The sequence below is a fragment of the Protopterus annectens genome, chromosome 14.part0, assembly GCF_019279795.1.
Source record: "Protopterus annectens isolate FY-2018-M chromosome 14.part0, PAN1.0, whole genome shotgun sequence".
Classification (NCBI taxonomy): Eukaryota; Metazoa; Chordata; order Ceratodontiformes; family Protopteridae; genus Protopterus; species Protopterus annectens.
Window position 1 is genome coordinate 149348814 of NC_056748.1, and position 22982 is coordinate 149371795.

Genomic DNA, 22982 nt, shown 5'->3' on the forward strand with positions numbered 1-22982 from the left:
AAGTGTATAGCCTGATTCAAAGCTGCCCTGGATACCACCTTTGGCATAAAGGACGGGTTGGTTCGTAAGGAAACTCTGTCCTGATGGAAGATGATAAAAGGCTGCACAGCCATGAGGGCTTGTAGTTCCGATACCCTACGAGCTGAGGTGATAGCCAGAAGGAAAGCTGTTTTCCAGGACAAATATTGCAAATCTGTTGAGGCAGCTGGCTCAAAAGGAGGCAAGGTCAGCTTTTCTAGAATGAAATTGAGATCCCAAGCAGGTATTGGTTGTTTCCTTGGGGGTTTTATATTCTTAGCCCTCTGAGGAACTGTCTTAAGAGGGGGTGAGAGAATAAAGGTGGATCAGTGTTGTATTCTGCAGAAATGGCTGAGGCATGGACTTTGATGGAGGAGAATGAAAGTCCACTGCTTAGCAGCTCAGCTAGATACTGTAATATTTGAGGTAAATTCAGTTTTCCAGGATTCTGGCCCTTTTTCTCATTCCAGGCACAAAACCGTTTCCATTTTGCTGAGTAAGCTTTTCTAGTAGACGGCCTTCTGGCCTCCAAAATGACATCCTGCACCTCCTTGGAGAGTAGGGTATGTTGTGATGTTAAGGAATTAGAAGTTATGTACCTACCATAACGTTCCATGTTAGTTGTCTTCTCTCGCCTTCTTTCTTGCTGGATGGGTTCGGAGCCAATCCTCGGCTCCGACTCGGCACTTGCTAAGCTCGAGAGCTAATTTTACCAGCTCGAGGCAACCCTATATCCCATGATGCAAGGCGGAGACTACCCAGATCTCGTTTGGTAGCTAAAGAAATAGTAATATTTTCTTCCAACTGAAGAGGAGGAAGAAAAATAACAATACTAAAAAACATCATAGCCCTCTAGAAAGGATCAACCTAATCTAGTGACACTACAAGTTGAACAGCTAGAAAAAGGGAATAACCTCTTAATAGAAGATGCATAATCTTCTCGGTCTGACCAGGCTAGGGGGATGGAGGGCGGGACGCAAGAAAGAAGGCGAGAGAAGACAACTAACATGGAACGTTATGGTAGGTACATAACTTCTAAATGTTAAGTTGTCAATCTCGCCTTCATTCTTGCTGGATGGGACGCGTCCTAGCACCTCTATCCTGGGTGGCTCAATGGAACAGACTCTTGAGAACGGTGGAACCAAAATTCGCTCTGTCTCTGGAGGCCAAGTCTAATTTGTAATGTGAAACAAAGGTATGAGGAGAGGCCCATGTGGCTGCTGCACAAATAGTGTCTATTGGAAGTCTAGCTTGAAAAGCTGTAGATGTAGCTAGAGCTCTGGTAGAAAGGGCTTTTGGCTTAGAAATCAACTCTTTGCCTCTGAGCTGATAAATGTAAGTGATCACAGAAGACAGCCATCTAGATAAAGTTACCTTGGAAACTGGAAGGCCTTTCCTGCTCTCTGCATAGGATAGAAACAGTTGATCAGATTTCCTAAAAATTTTAGTCTTGTCCAGATAATATCTGAGCTGGCGGTGAACATCAAGACAATGTAACTTTTGTTCCGCTCTATCAGAATAATTCGGGAAAAACACTGGAAGATCAATGGATTGATTTAGGTTCGTCTGCGATGCCACCTTTGGTAAGAAAGACGGATTAGTCCTTAGAGATACCCTATCTTTGTGGAATATTAAATAGGGAGGACGGATGCAGAGAGCATGAAGCTCAGATACTCTCCTGGCAGAAGTAATGGCGACTAGAAAAAGTGTCTTCCAAGAAAGCAATTTCAAAGAACAGGCAGCTGCAGGTTCGAAAGGGGGAAGAATCAAGGATGTTAAAATTAAATTTAGATCCCACTGTGGTGGGGGGTCTCCAATCGGAGGTTTCAGTAAAAAGATACCTCGAAGGAATGCCTTGCAAAGTTTATGTGACATAATGTTGTGGTCCAAAAGGCCTATATGAAAATTTGAAATGGCTGCCAGTTGAACTTTCACTGTGGAAGAAGAGGATCCTGAATGAAAAATCTCAGCTAGGAAGTCCAATACCGAATGAATTGGAGCAGTATAGGGGTCTATGTTCCTAGCTTTTGCCCAGAAAGAGAAACGTCGCCATTTACTAGTGTAAATCTTTCTGGTAGAAGATTTTAGGGAAGCTACTATGATATCCCGGACAGGATTAGAAATCATAGGAAGCCTGGTTAAGGATGGAAGTGGAACAACCAAGCAGTGAGGTTGAGAGAAGGTATGGATTGGTGCAGTTGACCCGACTGGTGGATCAGAAGATCTGGAACCGGGTTCCAGATGCCATGGCTGTACCAAGAGATAATGATGTAGGAATGGAAACCATATCTGTCGAGGCCAATAAGGGGCAATGAGAATCAACTTGGCTCTCAAAGCGGTTGCTTTCTGAATTAGCTGAGGTATCAGCGGAAAAGGAGGAAAAGCATAAAGAAGTCCCCGGGGCCAATCTTGGGATAGAGCGTCTCTGGGGGGATGGCCTGGAAGGGGGAAGAGAGAGAAGAAGTCTGGGCATTTGCTGTTTTGAGGTGAAGCGAAAAGGTCGCAGCAAGGAAGACCCCACTTCTGAAAAATCTCTTCCATCACTGATTGTTTGAGAGACCACTCGTGAGACATGAGAATAGCTCTGTTCAATCTGTCCGCTATGATGTTGGATTTCCCGGGGATGTGCGCTGCTATCAGAAACCGGTGAGAGGAGATTGCCCATTGCCAAAGTCTGAGAGCCTCTCGACACAGTGGATAGGACTTGGTTCCGCCCTGTTTGTTTATATACCACACTACGGACATATTGTCCGTTTGGATTGCAATAGTTCCCAGGGGAAGAGAGTCGTTGAGGGCTTGCAACGTTAAAAGCACCGCTCTCATCTGCAGGACATTTATGTGCAGATGGTACTTGAAAGGTTGCCAAGTGCCATGGACCATTCTGCCCTGATAATGCCCCCCCCACCCGATCAGGGAGGTGTCCGATGTAACCGTGGCAACGGGGCAAGAGGAACAAAAGGTCTGCCTTGATGGATTTGAGGGGACGATATCCACCAAGTCAGATGCCTTTTACAAGTTGGAGTTACTATGATCTCGTGATGCATGGGAAGTTGTTGAAAAGACCATTGGGTGAATAGCATCCATTGTAGAAGACGCATGTAAAAGCGGGCAAGGGGAAGAAGTGTTATGGCGGCCGCCATAAGACCCAATACCTTCAGAGCAAATCTGGCCTGAATTTTGTTGCTGAGAAGAATCACCTGGACGTGTCTTTGAATGTCCAAGATCCTTTGGTCTGTTAACTTTGCTGAAAGTTGTATGGTGTCTAATCTTGCGCCTATAAAAGTAATAGATTGACAAGGCGACAAGGCAGATTTTTCGAAATTTATAGAAATTCCTAGCCCTCTGCAAATGTGAATGGTGTAATTTCTGGCATGGAGAAGCTGATGCCTGGTGGTGGCAGTGAGGAGCCAGTCGTCTATATATGGAAACACCTGGAATCCTTGACGTCTCAGGTGAGCCGTAACCACTGCCATACATTTGGTGAACACTCTGGGGGCTGTAGTGAGTCCAAAGGGCAGGGCTCTGAATTGGAAGTGACTGGTCCCCAGCCGAAAGCGGAGAAATCTTCTGGAGCGTCTGTGAATTTTTATGTGATAGTACGCATCCTGAAGATCTATCGAGCACATCCAATTGTCCTTGCCCAGAAAGGGCAGAATGGACTGAAGCGTGACCATCCGGAATCTTGATTTCTTTACAAACTTGTTGAGTTTGCTCAGATCTAATATTGGTCTCCAGTCCCCTGTCTTTTTTGGAACTAAAAAGAACCTTGAGTAGATTTCGGATCCTATTTGGTCCGCTGGGACTGGCTGGATGGCTCTTTTTACTAGCAGTTTTGATATTTCTAGTACTGGTAGTTCCCTTAGACTGGGTGGAACGTCTGGAAGGGTTCCCTTTTGTTGAATTGGGGTTTGAATAAAGGGAATTTTGTAACCCTCGGATATAATCGACTGTACCCATTTGTCTTGCGAAAGGGAAAGCCAGGCTATTGGGTACAGCGATAATTTTCCCCCGACTGCCTCCGAAGGCGGACAATCGGGCAACATCTCAGGGATGCTGGAAGGGTTTGTCAGAAAGAGGCTCTCTGCTACCCTGATTCTGCGGACCCCCTCTGCCCCTAGGGTGGCATCTATTATTGTTACCCCCTCTGCCTCTGGGGGTAAACTGACTTCGTGCGTCAGGCGTGACTCCTTGAGATTTGCGGAACCACATTTTCCCTCCCTTCTGTCCTTTGGGGTAAGGTCTTAAAGGTGGAGAAACGGACTCCTACGGCAGAGAGAGTCTTGCCATCTTGTTCGCATCTAGTCAAAGTGTCTTTCACTTGAGGTCCGAACAAGGGCGAACCATCAAAGGGGAGTTTGTGAAGGGCTTGAAGGGGCAAAATTACAAAGCCGCATCCAGGACTGACTCCTTAAAGCCACTCCTGTGCCTGCGTTCTATTAAGCTCCATCGGCTGCATAAGAAATGAGCCGCATGGAGGAGTTAACAATGGAGTTAAGGATTCCTAGCTGTGAGCTAATCTTATCCTGAGACCCAGCAGCTGACGGATCCTGTAAAACTTCTCCCAACTCTTTAAGAACATCTCTCTGAAGGCGGGTGAAGTGGCATAAGTAGTTCAGCGATCTCATGGCAAAAGTCGCTGAAGAAAAATCGATTGCCGCATTACTGTCCATAGTCCTAGAATCCTTGTTAGGAGGATGGACAGGTACTGAAGGATCAGCTAGTTCCTTCTTGGTGGCAGCAGCCACCATCATGGCATCAACTGGGACACCCTTTGTCAAATATTGTTTATCTGGTGGGGCCGTAATGAATTTTGAAGGCCTCCTAGGGATAGGTTCCACCGAATCCGGAGCCATCCACGCCTTCCGAGCCACTACCTCTATAAGAGGGTTGAAAGGCGGAGACACCCAGGAGGTGGAGGGTCGAGATCTGAACGCCTCCAGGTATACTGACTCGTCCTCGGAAGGATTAAGGGAGGGCCAGTTCCCCCTCTGCCTAAGGAGTTCAAGGATGTCTGAGAATGAGACATCCTCAGAGGAGGACCTTGGGGATCCCTCCGACTCATCCAGGTCAGTATCTGATGTAGTAGACTCAGGGGAGTCTAGATGTTTCCCCTTACATGTCCTCTTACGCGGGGGTTCACCTGACGGATCAGGAGAAGCCTCGGAAGAGGAAGATATTCTCAATGGGGAAACCTGAGGCGTTGGATCTCTGGGTCCGGGAGCAAGAGAGTGGGAAGAGACGTCAGCAGGCACTGTAGTGGGAGGAGCTGATGGAACTGTCCATTGACTAAGCCAGGGGCTAGTACACTCCTCATCACCTCAGGCTCCTCCATCAGAGAGACCAGAAAGTTCCCGCTCGAAGAGATAGTAACCCCAGGCCTCACCGAGGAAGGCTCGAGGCAGATGTCGGGGCCGAGCTCACCAACGCCTGCCCGAGAGGAGAGGGAGAACGGGTCAGACAAGGGTCCGATGCCACGCCCCTCGGAGCCGCAGAGAGACCAGATGCCCGGATCCCTCCAATGAAGGCCTCAAGGAGGAAATCGGAGCCGACGACTGAGCCGAAGGGGTGGTATCGGCTCGCTTACAACGGTGACGGTTCCGAGGAGCTCGGCCCGAGCTCTGTAAGAGTCGAAGGAGGAATGTTTGGTGGATGTGAAATAGCTACCGTCTGTTGAGATGGGCTATGGAGTATTTGGGCCAATGCCTGAGACTTTAATAGTCTACTCACCACTCTCTGGAGGTCGTGATCAGACAGCCTGGACGACCGAGAAGAACGGCTCCGATGGCTCCGCTCCGAGCAAGGGTGATCTCGGAGCGTATGGATTCTACTGAAGGTGATCGAGATCTCTTTTTTGAGATTGATGGAGCCAACGGAGCCGAAGATACGTCGGCTCCAGCCGGAGCCGACACTGAATGTCTGGATTGGGCAGTATCGGCGGATGGAGTCGATACTGAGACTGGTAGTGGAAGGATCGGCTCCGGCGGGCGATCTCGACCTGGTGAGGGTGAACCAGAAGCCGACTGCTTGGAACTCTGAGCGAAGGCTTAACAGGTTTCAGGGCTTCCGGCGCCCGACTTAGTCGGGAGCTCTCGGGCTTTAATAAGCCCCTTAATATCAGCTTATTTTGGCTCCTGCAGGACTCTTGGGCTGAAGGCATGACAGATAGCACAAGAGTCCTGCAAAGGTCCCAGGCAATAAACACAAGAAGTGTGACCGTCTGTCAGAGACATCTTCTGACAACACGAGTCACTTCTTGAAGCCTGAGACCTTAGTGTCCTTCGACATAACTGTGTCGAGGAAACACAATACAGTAACACACACACAAAAACACCCAATCCAACAATTTAAAATAAACAAGGATAACACACAGTCATACACAAACAATCCCTGACAGGAAAAAATTTAGGGAGGGGAAGGCCTAAGGCCTAAGCTAGGAAAGGAATAAATAACTCGAAAAAGGGAACACTAACGGGAAGAGGTTTAAAGTAAGTCGTTAAGGTTAACAAAAAACAAATATATATATAAATTTAAAGGGGGGCAGACGAAAAGTCTCAAATGTATTCACTTACCTGGAGCTGGTAAAAGAAGGCACCTCGTTAGCGAAGCGGCAAACGAGATCTGGGTAGTCTCCGCCTTGCATCATGGGATATAGGGTTGCCTCGAGCTGGTAAAATTAGCTCTCGAGCTTAGCAAGTGCCGAGTCGGAGCCGAGGATCGGCTCCGAACCCATCCAGCAAGAATGAAGGCGAGATTGACAACTTAACATTCTTCCATGCGGCCAGATTGAGTGTTTTCAGCTGACTGTGAAGAGTTTTGAAGCTGTGCTGAGTCAGAAGAAGAGGCATTAGAGGTAGGGTCCATGGAGGGATCGTCAGGCTCCTCAGGAGTGGGTACCAGTGCTGTCTTGGCCAGTCTGGAGCAATGAGAATCATCTTTGGTCTGTCTGCTCTGGTTTTTAATAGAACTTTGGGCAGCAGAGGAAGAGGTGGAAAGGCATAAACTGTCATTGTTGTCCAACTGAAAGAGAGAGCGTCCACTCTCCAGGCCTGTGGATGAAAAGTCCTTGAGCAGAATTTTGTCAATTGGTGATTTTTGTGGGAGGCAAAGAGATCTATGTCTGGCCTTCCCCATGCTTGAATTATCTCTGTAAAAACTTGAGGATGCAACTTCCATTTGTGTGGATCTGTCATATTTCTGCTTAGGTTGTCTGCCAGCATGTTTTCCTTGCCTGGCAAGTACTGTGCTTGAAGTTCGAGGGCCATGTTCCAAAGCGACATGGCCAGCCTGCATAGGGGGTATGAATGGGTTCCTCCCCGTTTGTTTATGTACCACATTACTGTGGTGTTGTCTGTCCTTATCAACAGTTGACCTGGATGCAGAAGGTCTTTGAAAGCTATAATAGCATTTATTACTGCTAGCATTTCCTTTTGATTGATGTGAAGGTGCTTTTCTTTTTGGGACCATTTGCCCTGAATGCACCGATCTGTCATGTGCGCCCCCCAGGCGTAGTCCGAGGCGTCTGTTGTGATGACTTGATTTGCTTGAGGCTTGCAGAATGGGAGACCTGTGTTTGTTTGGCGTGCTTGAGCCCACCACAGAAATTCCTTTTGAAGACATGGAATTAGTAGTATTATTGTTTCCAAACTGTGGCTGTGTTGAGACCATAGGTTTTTCAGGTACCATTGAAGTTTCCTCATATGCAGCTTTGCACACGGGATTAGTAGGATGCAAGATGCCATGAATCCCAGAGCCTGCAGGATTTTCCTTGCAGTCAGCCTGGTGAAATTTGCTAGTTTTCTGAAGTATTGAGTTAGTTGCCCCTGCTTCTCTGGCGTGAGGTAGGCCATCTGGGTGTTTGTGTCCAAGTTGGCACCCAGGAAAATTATTTTCTGAGAGGGTATTAGCCTTGATTTCTTTTTGTTGACTGTGTATCCCAGAGAATTCAACAACATTATTACAAAAGCCAGATGTTTCAGAAGTATGTGCTTGCTGTCCGCTTGGATCAGGCAGTCGTCCAAATATGGGTATATTTGTATCCCTTGAAGTCTGCAGTAGGCAATTACTGATGCCAGGCATTTCGTGAATACTCTGGGCGCAGTAGATAAGCCAAAGGGCAACGCAGAGAATTGATAATGGGTTGAACCTGCAAGAAATCTGAGGTATCTTCTGCAATTTTGTCTGATTGGGACATGCAGGTATGCCTCCTTGAGGTCCAATGTTACCAGCCAAGACTCCTTGCCCAGCATGGGAAGAAGCTGCTGTAATGTGAGCATCTTGAATTTTGGTGCAGTAAAAATGTGTTTAGGATGGATAGGTCCAAAATAGGTCTCCAATCTTTTCCCTTCTTTGGTACCAGGAATAGTCTGGAATAAAAACCTTGACCCTGTTCTTGTGCAGGTACCTCTTGAATAGCTTTCATGTCCATGAGATCTGAAATTTGTTTTTGTGCCTCTGCCCTTTGATTGTGTGGCAGGTTTGGCATGCCTCTCATTTTTGGAAGGGTGTGAAAGTGGAATCTGTAGCCTCTGTCTATAATGTCCAGGATCCATTTGTCTTTTGTGACAATATGCCAATTTTTTGAAAATAATGCCAGTTTTCCGCCTAAGGGTGCTGCCATTTGAGCCTTGCTTGGCATGCAAAGGGGAAAGACATTGGGCTTGCTTTCTGAATGGCTGCGAACTATCCTCACCACCTCTTTGTGTAGGAGCTTGCCATTGTCTGCCCCTAAACGATCCTTGAGATTGCCCTCTGCCCCTCGGGCGCCTATATCTACCTCTTTGGGGTCTGTCCGTGGCTGGAAAGGACCAATTTTTGGAAGGCCAATTTCTACTGAAGCGTGGAGGTTGTACCTGTAGAAAATCTTTCACTGTTTGCATTGATTTAGCCTTTTCCTCCATTTTCTTTAATACTTCCTCAGCTTTAACACCAAATAATACATCCTTTTGTAGAGGGGCATCTAGTAATTTAGCTTTGACATGATCTGGTAAGGTTTGCTCCTTGAGCCAGGCATGTCTACATATGACTGATCCTGTAACAGCAGCTCTACATGAGGCCTCTAGAGCATCAAAACCACATTGCAAGGTATGTTTACCCACTTGTTCTGCACTATGCATCAAATCCTGCAACTCCTTCAAGTCTGGTTGTTCAGGTTGTGACATTTTGCTTCTCAACTGTAATAACAGAAACTGTTGGTACTTTAGCATATGGAACTGGCAGTTTAATGCCCTCATGGTTAAGGTGGCCGAGGTGTATACCTTTTTTCCCCACCTTTCTAAGGATCTGGAATCTCTCTCGGAAGGTAATGGGTTTTTAGCAGTGGAGGCCTTAATTCCCTTGGGGCCCTGTGAGATGGTTTCTGGGTCAGCCGCATGGCTTTTGTATAAAAATTGGTGCGAGTCAGGAACCCGGTAGTACCCGTCAGGCTTGACTGGGGCTGGAGGTAAAGAATCCGGGTTAAGGCAGGCCTCCGAGTACACATAATCTAGTACGTCTAAGACAGGAGGTATAGCCAGAGGCCTGTGCTGAGGTAGCAAGAGAAAATCCCCAAGCCTTTTCTTGGAATCCGAGTACTCTTGGCCTTCCCAGTGGAAGTGTTCCCTTAAGGTATGCAAGGTTTCCGCAAATGAGTAATCCTCTGGGGGGGAGACAGAGGGAATGGACTCCTCAGCATCAGAATCTTCAAAAGGGGAGTAAGAATGTTCCTGTTCATCACAGTGCTCTGAAATAATGGAGGCCTGGTCAGAGGAGGGGGATTCTTCCTCCACTCTGGGCCTTTGTCCGGGGGTTGAGAACCCCTGATAAGAGTAATCAAATCCTCAGCCATTTTAAGCATCTTTTTTTTAGGCATGGGGCCTGGAGAAGGGCCCTGTGGAGCTCGTCTCTTATAATGCATGGCTGCTTTAGACTTAGTGAAAGCCTTGATAGAAAAAGAAGAGGAAGGTCTGAAGACACCTTGAGAGGAGGTAGACCTGTCTACATTTTGAGATTCACCACCAAGAGTGGCTTCGGTATCTGTAGTCGGGGTGTGGGCCGAGGAGCCTGCGACCTCGGGCACAGAAGACACTGCCAATGAAGTGTCGTCGGTAGGCAGGGGCTGTGTAGGCGCCTCACTGAGAACCGGACCACCTGTAGTCGGCTTTGGCGTGGTGTTGGTAGAGGCCGCGGACCTCGTGTGTCGGTCCTTCTCTTTGCGTTTTTTAGACAAAACTGGAGTCGGAGTATCCGATGACATAATATAGTTAAATTCTTTGCCAAAATAGTGCTGGGCGAACTCCGCCCGACACTTAATGGTGCGTTTGTTGAATGTAGCACAAAAACGACAGACCGTGACGTCGTGGTCTGGGCCTAAGCAAGGAATGCAGAGGGAATGAAAATCCTTATGCGGTATTTGCTTCCCACAAGAAATACAATTATTAACTTTGTCTGACATCGGTCTGAGGCAAGAAAAGTTTCCCCAACGGGGTACTTAGCTTTCAAGAAGACTTCGGTTGCAAAATTTTCGTAATTTCAGGAGCTGGCCCAGCACTTGCAAACTACTTCTGCTTCGGGCACCACGCGGCAAGAAAGACTGAAGAAAATGGCGTCGGCTGGTTCTTTTATACCTCTGGCGCACTGACGTCAGGGAAGAAGCGACGACAACAGACGCCGGACCTAGACTTTGGAATTCGGCCGACCGAGGACCCGCCTGACGGCAGGAGAACCCATCTGTTATGACTGCAGCTGTATGCACGATGAACATAATCGGTCTGTGTATGTCCAATGAATGCAGAAGTCTCTCCCCTTTATTCTGGGGATTTGGATAAAAAGTTGGCAAGTGAATAGATTGGTTAAGAGCCACACTGGATACCACCTTAGGCATAAAGGAAGGGTTTGTTCTTAAGGAAACCCTGTCTTGGTGGAAAATGATGAAAGGCTCCACTGCCATTAGTGCCTGTAGTTCTGAGACTCTCCGTGCTGAGGTTATTGCCAGAAGCAGAGCTGTTTTCTATGACACGTATTTTAATTCTGCTGAATTGGCTGGCTCAAAAGGAGGTAAAGTTAGTTTTTCCAAGACAAAATTGAGGTCCCAAGTTGGTGTTGGTGCTCTCCGGGGCAGTCTTATGTTTTTTGCCCCTCTGAGGTACTGCTTTACAATGGATGAGAGAAAATAGGAGGATCTGTGTTGTAATGAGCCGAGATGGCAGAGGCGTGGATCTTAATGGATGAAAAAGATAGTCCTTTGTCCAGCACCTCAGTTAAGTATTGTAATATCTGAGGAATATTTGGGACAAGAGGGTCAAAGCTTTGAGCCTGGTTCCAGGCACAGAATCTCTTCCACTTTTCTGAATAAGATTTCCTGGTGCTAGGCCTCCTGGCCTCCAAAATGACATCCATAACAGCTTTAGAGAGAGGTGTTGTCTGCTTGATTAAGGAATCTGCCATGCAGCCAGGTTTAAGGTTTTGAGCCGACTGTGCAGGATCTGATTGTTTTGTTGAGTCAGAAGGTGTGGAGTTTGAGGTAAAATCCATAGTGGGCCTTGAGCTAAGTTCTTTAAGACTGGGTACCAGTGTTGGCGTGGCCAGTCTGGGGCAATCAGGATCATCTGTGGTTTTTCTTGCCTGGCTTTTAGGAGTACCTTTGAAAGGAGAGGCAGAGGTGGGAAGGCATAAACTGTTATGCTTTTTCAGCTGAACGAGAGAGCATCCACTTTCCATGCTTGTGTGTGATAAGTCCTTGTGCAGATTTTTTGTAGTTGGCAATTCATTGTGGGAGGCAAAAAGATCTATGTCTGGGCACCCCCATTTTTGCGTTATCATGCTGAATACTTGTGGATTTAATTTCCACTCGTGAGGATCCATGATGTTTCTGCTTAAATCATCTGCCGGAGTATTTTTCTTTCCTGGCAGGAATTGTGCTTGCAGATGAACTTGATAGGTTAGAGCTGTGTTCCACAGGGTCATGGCTTGTCTGCATAGGGGATAAGAATGAGTGCCCCCTTGCTTGTTTATGTACCACATAACTTTGGTGTTGTCTGTCTTTAATAATAGTTGTCCTGGATGCAGAAGGTCCTTGAAAGCTGTTAGGGCATTTTGCACAGCCAACATCTCTTTTTGATTGATGTAAAGATGCATTTGGTCTGTGGCCCACTTGCCCTGAATACATTTTCCTGCCATGTGTGCTCCCCAGGCATAATCCGAAGCATCTGTTGTTAGTGTCTGCCTGGCTGTGGGTAGAATGAAAGGCTGTCCATTGTTGAGGTGACATGCCTGTGCCCACCATCGAAACTCCTGTTGTAGGCAGGGAATTAGTGGTATTACTGCTTCCAAACTGTGACAGTGTTGAGTCCAAACACTTTTTAGGTACCATTGTAATTTCCTCATATGCAGTATGGCATATGGAATTACCAGTATGCAGGATGCCATGAATCCCAAGGCCTGCAGAATTTTTCTTGCAGGGAGTTGGGTTTTTGTTGCCATCAATTGAAAGTATTGAGTCAGTTGTCCTTGCTTGTCTGGCGTGAGATAAGCCATCTGGGCCGCTGTATTTAAGCTGGCACCCAGGAATATTATCTCTTGTGAGGGCACTAGTTTTGACATCTTTTCATTTACTGTGTACCCCAGGCAAATTAGCAATCTTTTTACAAAACGCCAGATGCTTTAGAAGTATGTCCTTGCTCTCTGCTTGAATAAGGCAGTCGTCCAAGTATGGATATATTTGAATTCCTTTTTGTCTGCAAAATGCAATTACTGGTGCCAGGCACTTTGTGAAGACCCTGGGCGCAGTAGATAAGCCAAAGGGCAGAGCAGAGAAATGGTAATGCATTGAACCAGCTATGAATCTGAGGTATCTTCTGCAATTTTGTCAGATAGGGACATGCAGATATGCCTCTTTGAGGTCCAAAGTAACAAGCCAAGCCTTCTTGCCCAGCATGGGTAGAAGCTGCTGTAGTGTCAGCATTTTGAATTTTGGAACATCCAGGTAAGTATTGAGAGTAGAAAGGTCTAGTATGGGTCTCCAGGCTTTGTCCTTTCTGGGGACCAGGAAAAGTCTTGAGTAAAATCATTGTCCTTGTTCCTGTTGTGGCACCTTTTCAATAGCTCTCATGTCCATGAGGGCTGTAATTTGTTTTTGTGCCTCTGCCCATTGATTTTGTGGCATGTCTGGCATTCCTTTTAGCCTTGGTAGAGTGTGAAAGTGGAACCTGTAACCTTGAGACACAATATTCAGAACCCATTTGTCTTGGGTGATTATATGCCAATTTTGAGAAAAAAGTGCTAGTTTTCCCCCTAAGGGAGCTGCCAAAAGGTAAGTGCTTGGCATTTGAAGGGGGAAGTCATTGGGGCCGTTTCCTATAAGGTTGTGACTTGTCTTCACCTCCTTTTGGGGTTGAAGCACCCCACTGTCGTGGTCTGTAAGAGCCTTGGGGCTGAGATCTGCCTCTTGGGCATCTGAATCTGCCTCTTTGTGGTCTGTCTGACAATGGAAAGGTCCAATTCTTTGAAGGTCAATTTCTGCTAAATCAAGGTGGCTGTACCTGTAAGAAATCCTTCACTGTAGGCATAGATTTTGCCTTATCCTCCATTTTCTTTAATACCTCTTCAGCCTTAACACCAAATAAAATATCCTGCTGTAAAGGAGCATCCAATAATTTTGCCTTAACATGATCAGGTAAACTTTGTTCTTTTAACCAAGCATGCCTTTGAATCACAGATCCTGTAACTGCTGCTCTACAAGAAGCCTCTAATGAATCAAAACCACATTGCAGAGTATGTTTTCCCACTTGTTCAGCTGCATGAAATAAATCCTGCATTTCCTTATAGTCAGGATGTTCTGAACACATAAGCATTTTCTGTTTTAACAGAGACATTAAATATTGTTGGTATTTAAGCATGTGAAACTGGCAATTTAAAGCTCTCACTGCTAAAGTTGCACAAGTGTAAACTTTCTTCCCCCATCTGTCTAATGCTCTAGAATCCCTGTCAGAGGGAACTGGATTTTTAGCCGTGGAAGCCTTTACCCCTTTGGGACCCTGGGAAATAGTTTCTGGGTCAGCAACAGGGTTTTTATAAAGAAATTTGTGAGAGTCAGGGACTCTGAAGTACCTGTCTGGCTTGACTGGAGCAGGGGGCAAAGAATCAGGATTTAAACTGGATTAAGAGAACACATCATCTACAATATCTAACACTGGCGGAATAGCAGGGGGCCTGAGCTGAGGCAATAAAAGAAAGTCTCTGAGCCTTTTCTTGGATTCTGAGTAATCCTGGCCCTCCCAATGGAAGTGCTCCCTCATGGTATGTAAAGTTTCCCCAAAAGAGTAATCCTCAGGAGGAGAGGCTGAAGGAATTGATTCTTCAGCATCAGAGTCCCCATAGGGGGGTAAAGAGCATCCCTGGTCTGAAGAGGAATCAGAAGAAATGGAAACCTGGTCAGAGGAATCACAGTCTGTATCCTGCCTAGGCCTTTTAACAGGAGGGGGATGGGAACCCATGATCAGAGTAATTAAGTCTTCGGCCATTATGAGCATCTGTTTTGTAGGCATGGAGGCCTGTCCAGGTGAATGCTGTACTTGCTTCTTTGTCTTTAATGGAGTTTTAGACTTGGCTGTAGTTTTTATGGTAAGCTGTGAAGGTCTGAAAACACCCTCAGAAGCCGATGCCTGCTCAGCGGCTCCGGACCCATCTGAAGGGTTAGTTTCCATAGGCCCAACACCTTGAGTATCCAGAGGCCTAGACATCTCCACGTGGGAGTCGGAGGCGGCCTGTGGCTCTGAGGTAGCAGATGTCAGGGGCTGCGAAAGCGCCTCAATGAGAACTGGCGACTGGCCTAGAAGAGGCTTCATCGTCAGTTTTTGGCCTCAGATGCCGGTCCTTATCCTTGTCTTTGCGTTTTTTTGTATATTCCGGTCATCAGTTGTTCCAACAACATGGTATAATTAAACCTTCGGCCAAAGTAATGGCGAGCAAAATCAAACTGACGTTTAATAGTGTGTGTGTTAAATCTAGCACAAAACCAACAACTAGTGACGTCGTGGTCTGGGCCTAGGCTTGGAATACAGTAAGAATGAAAATCCTTATGAAGTATTTGCTTCCCACAAGAAATACAATTATTAACTTTTACTGACATCGGTCTGAGGCAAGAAAAAGTTTCCCCAACGGGGTACTTAGCTTTATTGAAGAAAATTGAAATTCGATTTGAAAATCTCAGGAGTCGGCCGACCGGCACTTGCGAACTGCTTTTGCTTTGGGCACCGCGCGGCAAGAAAGACTGAAGAAAATGGCGTCGGCTGCAATATACCCCTGGCGCACTGACGTCAGGGAAGAAGCGACAGCAACTGACGCCGGACCAAGACTTTGGAACTCTGGCTGACTGCGGGACCGCTTGACAGCAGGATAACCCAAGTGTAATGACTGCAGCAGTGAAACACGATGAACATCATCAACCATCTCCGAAGTAAGTAGTTCTGAAGCAGCCTAAAAGGGATGAGAGTTACAAATGATTTCTCAATATGTCTCCCAGCAAGCAAAAATGTAGACCATCCTCACTTCCCTTGCCATTAATTCTGACATCCTGAGTCCCCTATCGAGTCTTTCCATCCCTCTAAGTACTCAGAGATCACTTCAGTTCTTCTACTGAATCCACAGACAAGTTATAGTCTATAGACCACTACTCAGAAAACCACAGCTATTACACCATCTGACTAGCACATGCCAAAGGTATTCTCTACTCCCACAACTGGTATATGGAGTCTCCCCTTCACTGCGGCTTCTCCAAGTATTCCTTGGTTACACGAGATACCAACTACACCAATACATACTACTCTGTCTTTCCCAAGCCCAGGCTTCCACTGTAGTCACTCTGACTACACTACTTTGCTGAACTGCCTTCATTCTTCCATTATATATTCCTATCATGACAGCATTTTCACCTCCATCTATCCACTCTTAGAACCTGTGGTCCGATTCCTTTTGCCTGCTAGGTACATTAACGATGTCCCCCAGTGACAGCATTGCCTCCTTCTTTTTTATGCTACTAAACTCGAACTCCTTGGCCTGTACATATAAAGTAACTTCCCACAGTCTTTCAAACCGATCCAAAACAGCCACCTCACAGCTCTCAATAACAGTTTACACCAAGTGCACCAACATTCACCTGTCCACATCACTTCTTCCTGCTTGTGTCATTTCAGCACTGTACTTCACCCATAATTTATAATTTTTGGTTTACAAATGACTTCTAGAGAACAGCTCACTTTTTGTAACATGCTGTCATTTTTAATCTATCGCTTGCTGGCTTTTATTTCAATTTGATTTTGCTGTTTCTGCATCCCCTTTAAGTATGCTGCTTGATAAGTGATTCTTCATTTTCTGCCTTTAAACTTTTCTCTAATGTGTAGCAGGTTTTCCAACAAGACATTTTTTGAACAATGAGAAGTGTGAAACTAATCTGCCGTTACTGGCTGACTGCAGCCTTGTAATCCTCAGTGAAAATTTACAACACACAGGGCAAAAGTACCGAGTAAAATCAAGGAGAGCGGAGAGGTGTCGGTGTGCAGTCTGCTGCATCACTATACACATACACTGTTGACTTGCTTGTAAACAAAAGCTCCCTACCAGACATTACACACAACATCCGTTATAAAGTGTAATCACTAGTCATCTTCTCGGGGGGGGGGGGGGGGGGTCCACCCTTGAAGAAAAAAATCAATGACAAAAACTGACATGGCTTTATTCCAACCTTAACAACTACTAAAATTATCCAACAAGATTACAGTAATCAAGCAGTGACAGACAGGGCAAAAATACCGAGCCATTTTAAGTGGTCTATTGCATGAGAACATACTCCTATTAATTATCTTGACTACTAACAGGCTCAATTATGCTGGTCAATTTACCTTTACTTTCTTCTCTCTCTCTCTCTACAGGACTCTACACGTTATGCTGTAGGTAACAATGCATCAAGTGCTATGATGTTATGACATCGATACTGCATAAATCTCACGTTCAAAAATCCTTCTACCTGCAGAAATCAGGGAGGGAGTGGTGGGACAAAAGGCTTTGTCAGCTTGCACACTCAAGGTGGAAAAGATTTAAATTCACGGTAATGCGGATGTGCCATCGTTGTGGGGCAGATCACTGGTAAGACGCTGCCGTGGGGGGGGGGGGGCTACCTGACCATGTGTGCAATATGACATCAGTATGACATCACTACTTCCACTCAGTTTGGGCATACAAACAATCCTCCTTAGAATGCAGGGCCAGCATATGTGATGATGCATCCTGCTCTCCCTCACTTCCCTGCCCAACCTACCCCAAGGGACAAAACTACGGACAGTGAAATAAACTGGTGTAGCCAGGCACCCACAAAGGGCGGAGGGGGATCATTCTACAGTTCTTGTATCGAAAGCCAGGCTGTAACAAATTCCATTCAGCCAAACTGGCAAGTTCTATGACATTATTAATATTATGTGCCTAAAAACCAAGGCTGGCACCGAGGTCCATGACATCTGTGACCGAATTAAATATTTATGTGCACTTATGTGTACATACTACTTAAAATGACTGCAAATTAATAATACAGGCTTGTTATGATGCTACAGTTCACAGTCTGCCCAGGGGTTGAAGGCAGTGGCGTACCTGAATTCCTCACCCTACATAAAAAGAGAATACTACAAAATAAATAAGCAAGAACGCAGAGAGAGTACTGTACGGTCTGCAGAAGAAATGCACCTACGCTCCTTACCTGCAGATTCAATATAATAGTGGGTAATGGCCTTCCAATGGTACACAAAGTCCTCTTGTAAAGGAAGAGAAGGTGCGAGCTGTAAAAACAGAGAACAAGTGTTTCAGTGACAGACTTCAGCTAACCATCTGTATCAAAACATAGCTATCTTCCTAGCAAGAGCACAAGTCAGACCCAACTGTACATCTGCCACTGTGAAAAAATGATTTAAAGAGTGTGAGCACACTCTCTACATGTGTAAATACACACACACAGATTGGTGTGTGCATATAGATAGGCCCCCTCTCTCACACACACACACACACACACACACACACATATACATCTACATCATCAACATGTGCGTACACACATACAAACACAAATGTCAGCAGATAATGGTTAGTGCTCCAGGTAGTCTGCACACTGAAACTCTGATAACAATAAACACTAACGTGTTAATTTTCTTAATCTGTGTGGCATTGTTTATTTATTTATTCTCTGTTTACAGTAATTTTGCTGTACTTGGTATGGCAAATTGAAATAGCAGAATTGCTTCAGTGCCCATTTGAGTCGCTAGCTGAGGTGCCTTCTGCGTGGATTCAGCACACGCTTCCTGTATCTGTGCGGGTTTCTGCCAGGTATTCTGGGCCCTCCACATTCCAAGAATATAACTACAGGAAATTTGGAGATTTTTTTTTACCTGAAGCATGAGTACCGTGCGCGTGGTGTGTGTGTGCGCACGTGGTGTGCGTGTGCGAGCGTGGTTGTGTGTGTGTACGTGGTGTGTGTGTGTGTGTGTGTGTGTGTGTCTGTCTGTGTGTGTCTGTCTGTGTGTGTGTGTGTCTGTGTGTGTGTGTGTCTGTTTGTGTGTGTGTGCACGCATCTTGTGTGTGTGTGTGTGCGCGCGTGGTGTGTGTGTATGTTCATTGTAACAGGTTAGTACCGTATACACAATTACTTTATTTTACACTTGTTTACTGCGGTAATACACTGATCAGAACTGACCACATGCAGGTATTACCCTGGTGCAATAATTTACAAAGAAAGAGGAAGTAAGCTGTACATATTGCAAGAGAACATAAATACATAACAAAAATAATACATTTCTTCTCTGTTTACAGTTAGTATTTTGTTGTACTTTATTTTATTATTTATTTATTTATTAACATTTGTTGACCGGGAGTGTCCGACTGGACGTAGGTCCATTTTCAGCGGAGGCCCAGAGAGAAAAGCTCCACAGTTAAAATATACAGACAGTAGTTACATTGGATTTACGTAGCAATTAACATAGCAATTAACTATTACATAGTTACAGATGAAGAACATAGTACATCAGTAGACAACTAGAAACTTTTATCATCTGCGAAGTACATAACATACATTAACAATCCTCTTGTACTTCTGTGCCTTGTGTTCCTTCAATGCAGTTAAAGGTTCCAGCATGACCGTAATATGGGTTAAGTGGGTCGGGAGGAGCTCTGTTTCACGTGCCTGGGCAGCCTGTGTTCCAGGCCTGCTCCCCATCCATGTGAAGCAGAGTTCTTTCCCATCACTATTTAATTGCAACTTGGATCAATGGATGGGTAACTGGAAATTCACCCCTGATCTGGCACTTAGCAGCCAATAAATCACCCCCTCTACAAATTAAATTTTGGGGTCACATCTGGGTTGCACAACTAGACTTATAAGGGCCCTAGTGGTTATCAGCCTAATATATACCTGTAAACCTATGAACTACAGAAGAAAGAAATGAAAGTGTGTGCGTGCCTGTATGTTATGCATTTAAGGGTATGAAATTTGAAACTCAAATGTCTGTTATTATTTTCTGGCTTTAATCTTCAAAAATATGGCAATGATTTGCCAGAAAACCAGACATTTATGAGGACCAGACCAAAAATACGAGGCAAAAATCTGGAAACTTGAGAGGCATGGTTTGGTCCCATAATGTGAAACAGGATTTAGCATTTAATGGAGCAGAAATACCCTGCTGTTAGAGACATCCTTAACCATATCAATATAATTGCAAAGTACCTTGCTAAGATAAGGGAAAACAGCTCCTGTACTTTACCAAAAAAAAAAAAAAGCACCAAACCAGGCCTGTCCAAGGGTCAGCTTCCGGTGATTTCTCCTGTCCACCTGGTGAATCTGGGCATACTGAGGCAATGCAGCAATTGCCTCGTGTACACAGACAACTCTCTCCTCCTACCACCCAACACTACAACCTGTGAGAGATGCACTTACATAGCCAAACTGGAAGCAAAGCTCTCTCCACCCAAGATTGTGCTAGACAGTCAAGAGGAGAAGGTTAACACCCACACTACACCTCAAGTAACACATAGCCCTCCTAAACCCACACCACCACCAACACCCACATATAGCAACACTAAATCCAAACATGCAGAGGCCCTTAACTGTAACCTGCCCAAGCAACAAGGACCTCTGAAGCTGAAACGCTAACAAACACCAATCACAACCAAAGTGTCACAGAGTTCACAACACCAGTGTGCCACCCAGCAACAGCCCCTAAGGCAAGAAAACGTACCCAAGACTTTAGTCATAGGTGACTCTATAGTCCGGCACACTGATGTCCCACTCACCAGATTGAACAAGGAGTAAATTACAGTCAGCTGCCTGTCGGGTGCCAGGATCCGCCACATAACGCATGCACTCAAGTCACTCCACAACAAGTACAAATATGACTCTGTCATTGTCCATGTTGGAGTGAATGACTTGAGACGTACCTCCCAGGACTACATGAAAAGAGACATGGAAGAGCTCTCGGATCATGTGGTCCAGGCAGATATGACCCTAGCCCTGAGTAGCATCCTGCCTTCGCCCAGAATGATACCACAATACAAGGACAAAATGACTGACTTCAACAACTGGCTAAGCTTCTGGTGTCATTCAAAGGGGATCCAGTATCTGTCTGCCTGGAACGACATGATCGACAGACCACGATGCTTTGCCAGAGATGGTCTGCACCTGTCACCCAGGTTACTGGCTAAGGCTCTTGCCACCCCTATAGTGCCTTTTTTAGAGCCAAAGTTCAAGAACAAAACCACCACTGTAACAGAAGCATGCAAAATCTGAAGGTAATGCTACTCAATGCTAGAAGTCTAAACCTCAAAATGCACTCTCTCAAGGCACTCCTAAAAATGGAGAACATCGATATCTGTGCAGTAACTGAGACCTGGTTCAATGATCCAGAGAGCACACCTGCAATACCAGGCTACAACTCTTACCACACTTTTCGGCCACCAAACCAGGACCGAAACACTAAAGGTGGAGGAGTGTCAATATTCACCAAGGACATTCACACGACCAGGCTAGTTGCCCAACACAATGCGTCTGAAATTCTCCAGGTGCAACTAACATTAGGGTAAGACTACAATCCAAATTGTAGCTTGCTACAGATCCCCCACCATACCCCAAGATTCTCATTACACCTTTCTAAACATACTGGAAAATATTAAGACAGAACCAAACACCCTAATACTGGGTGATTTTTAACTATCCTGCCATTAACTGGGAAAACTACTCATGTACCAACACCTTTGCCAAACGGTTCTTGGAATTCATAAATTCCAACGCCCTTGATCAGCTAATCCATAGTTCCACCACAGGCTCCAATATCCTAGACCTGGTCATTACAAACATGGGAATTCGATGCTCCACACCTATGGTCACCCCCTCGTTAGTCAGGTCTGACCATAAGCTAATCATCCTTAACATGTACATCCCACCCCCACCCCCCAGTAAGGAAACCTCCATAAAAACCTTCTCCAAAGCCAACTTCATGCTACTCAAGTCAGAAGTGACAAACTTCATGACAACCATGCAGACTGGAACTGAAAGTTCAACTGCTGAATCCTACACTAAGGCACTGTACGAGCACATCCACTCATGCATGAATCGTGCCATCCCAAATAGAACCAAGATGCTCTCATCCAAAAAAAGGAAGCCAATCTGGTGGTCTCCTGCCATAAACAAACTTTACAACAAAAGGAAGAAACTGTTTCAGAAAAGAGGAAAATCCCAGGATGCAAAAAAACTCCCTTACCAGCCTCAGTAAGAAACTGAGATCCCTCATAAAATCCTCCAAAGCTCGTTACAAAAATAAAATTGCTAAAGATTGCAAAGACAACCACAAGGCATTCTATAACTATGTCAAGAATCTAAATGGCAATGCTCAGATCTGCTCTGAGCTAAAACAAAATGGCATTAAATATACTGATCCCAAGGATTATTGCCAATATCCTGGCAGATCAATTCAGTGCCAACTTCACCCTCCTCTCTTCCCCTAAATGGCACATCTCAATACAGGAAGATTGCCAAATTCCAGTAATAACAGCCACACAGGTAAAAAAACGCACTCTCCAAAGCTAAGAATACAGCATCCATGGGACCAGATGACATCCCGAGCTGTGTACTACATGAACTACAATATGAACTGGCACCTCACCTAAGTGTCATGTTTAATCATAGCCTCACCTCAGGTTTCGTGCCCACTGAGTGGCGCAGAGCTACAGTTATCCCACTCCACAAAGGGGGATCCAACTTGGATCCCGGAAACTAACGTCCCATCAGTCTGACAAGCCTCATCTGCAAGGCCATGGAGTGTATAATCATGGAACTTATAAACAAAGACATTGGCAACCTTCAAACACTGGACCCCACCCAGTTTGGGTTCGTGAAGGGCTGATCTCGTCTCCTGAACCTGACTGACTTCTTCGAATCAGTCTCCAGAGCCATGGACAAGGGTAAGGTGGTCCACACAGCCTATCTAGACCTTGCCAAGGCTTTTGACACCATCCCCCACTCTGGAATCATAGATAAACTTACTAAGCTGGGCATTAATCCCTACGACACCCAATGGGTTGCTAACTGGCTTACTGATGGAACCGACTCCAAATCCAGCTCCAGAGAAGTGGAGTATCTCAGGGTTCAGTCCTGGGACCGCTCTTGTTTGGCATCTACTTCTCTGAAGTACAGGCCAACACTAAGGGACTCTGGCTAACAAAGTTCGCAGATGACTGCAAACTGGGAGCCATTATTGAATCCCCAAATTATGTGGATACTCTACAAAAGGGCCTTACAGAAACAGATGCTTGGTGCCAGACCCATGGGCTCAAGCACAATGCCAAGAAATGTATAGTTGTCCCCTTTGGGAAAAAACATGTACCCATAAATTATCACACAGGTGGCAATACACTAAACACCGAAAGTATGATGAGAGACTTAGGGACACAGGTGGACAGTGGTC

General features: G+C 45.6%; 1 protein-coding gene across 1 annotated transcript in view; it reads right to left on the reverse strand.

Annotated features, from left to right (window-relative positions):
- FHIP2A (FHF complex subunit HOOK interacting protein 2A) overlaps positions 1–22982 on the reverse strand; it is a 1458394-nt gene that overhangs the window by 1290748 nt on the left and 144664 nt on the right. The window contains exon 2 of the mRNA XM_044055532.1: positions 17738–17816. Within this exon, the coding sequence (XP_043911467.1) occupies positions 17738–17816 (79 nt within the window). The remainder of the gene's footprint in view (positions 1–17737; positions 17817–22982) is intronic.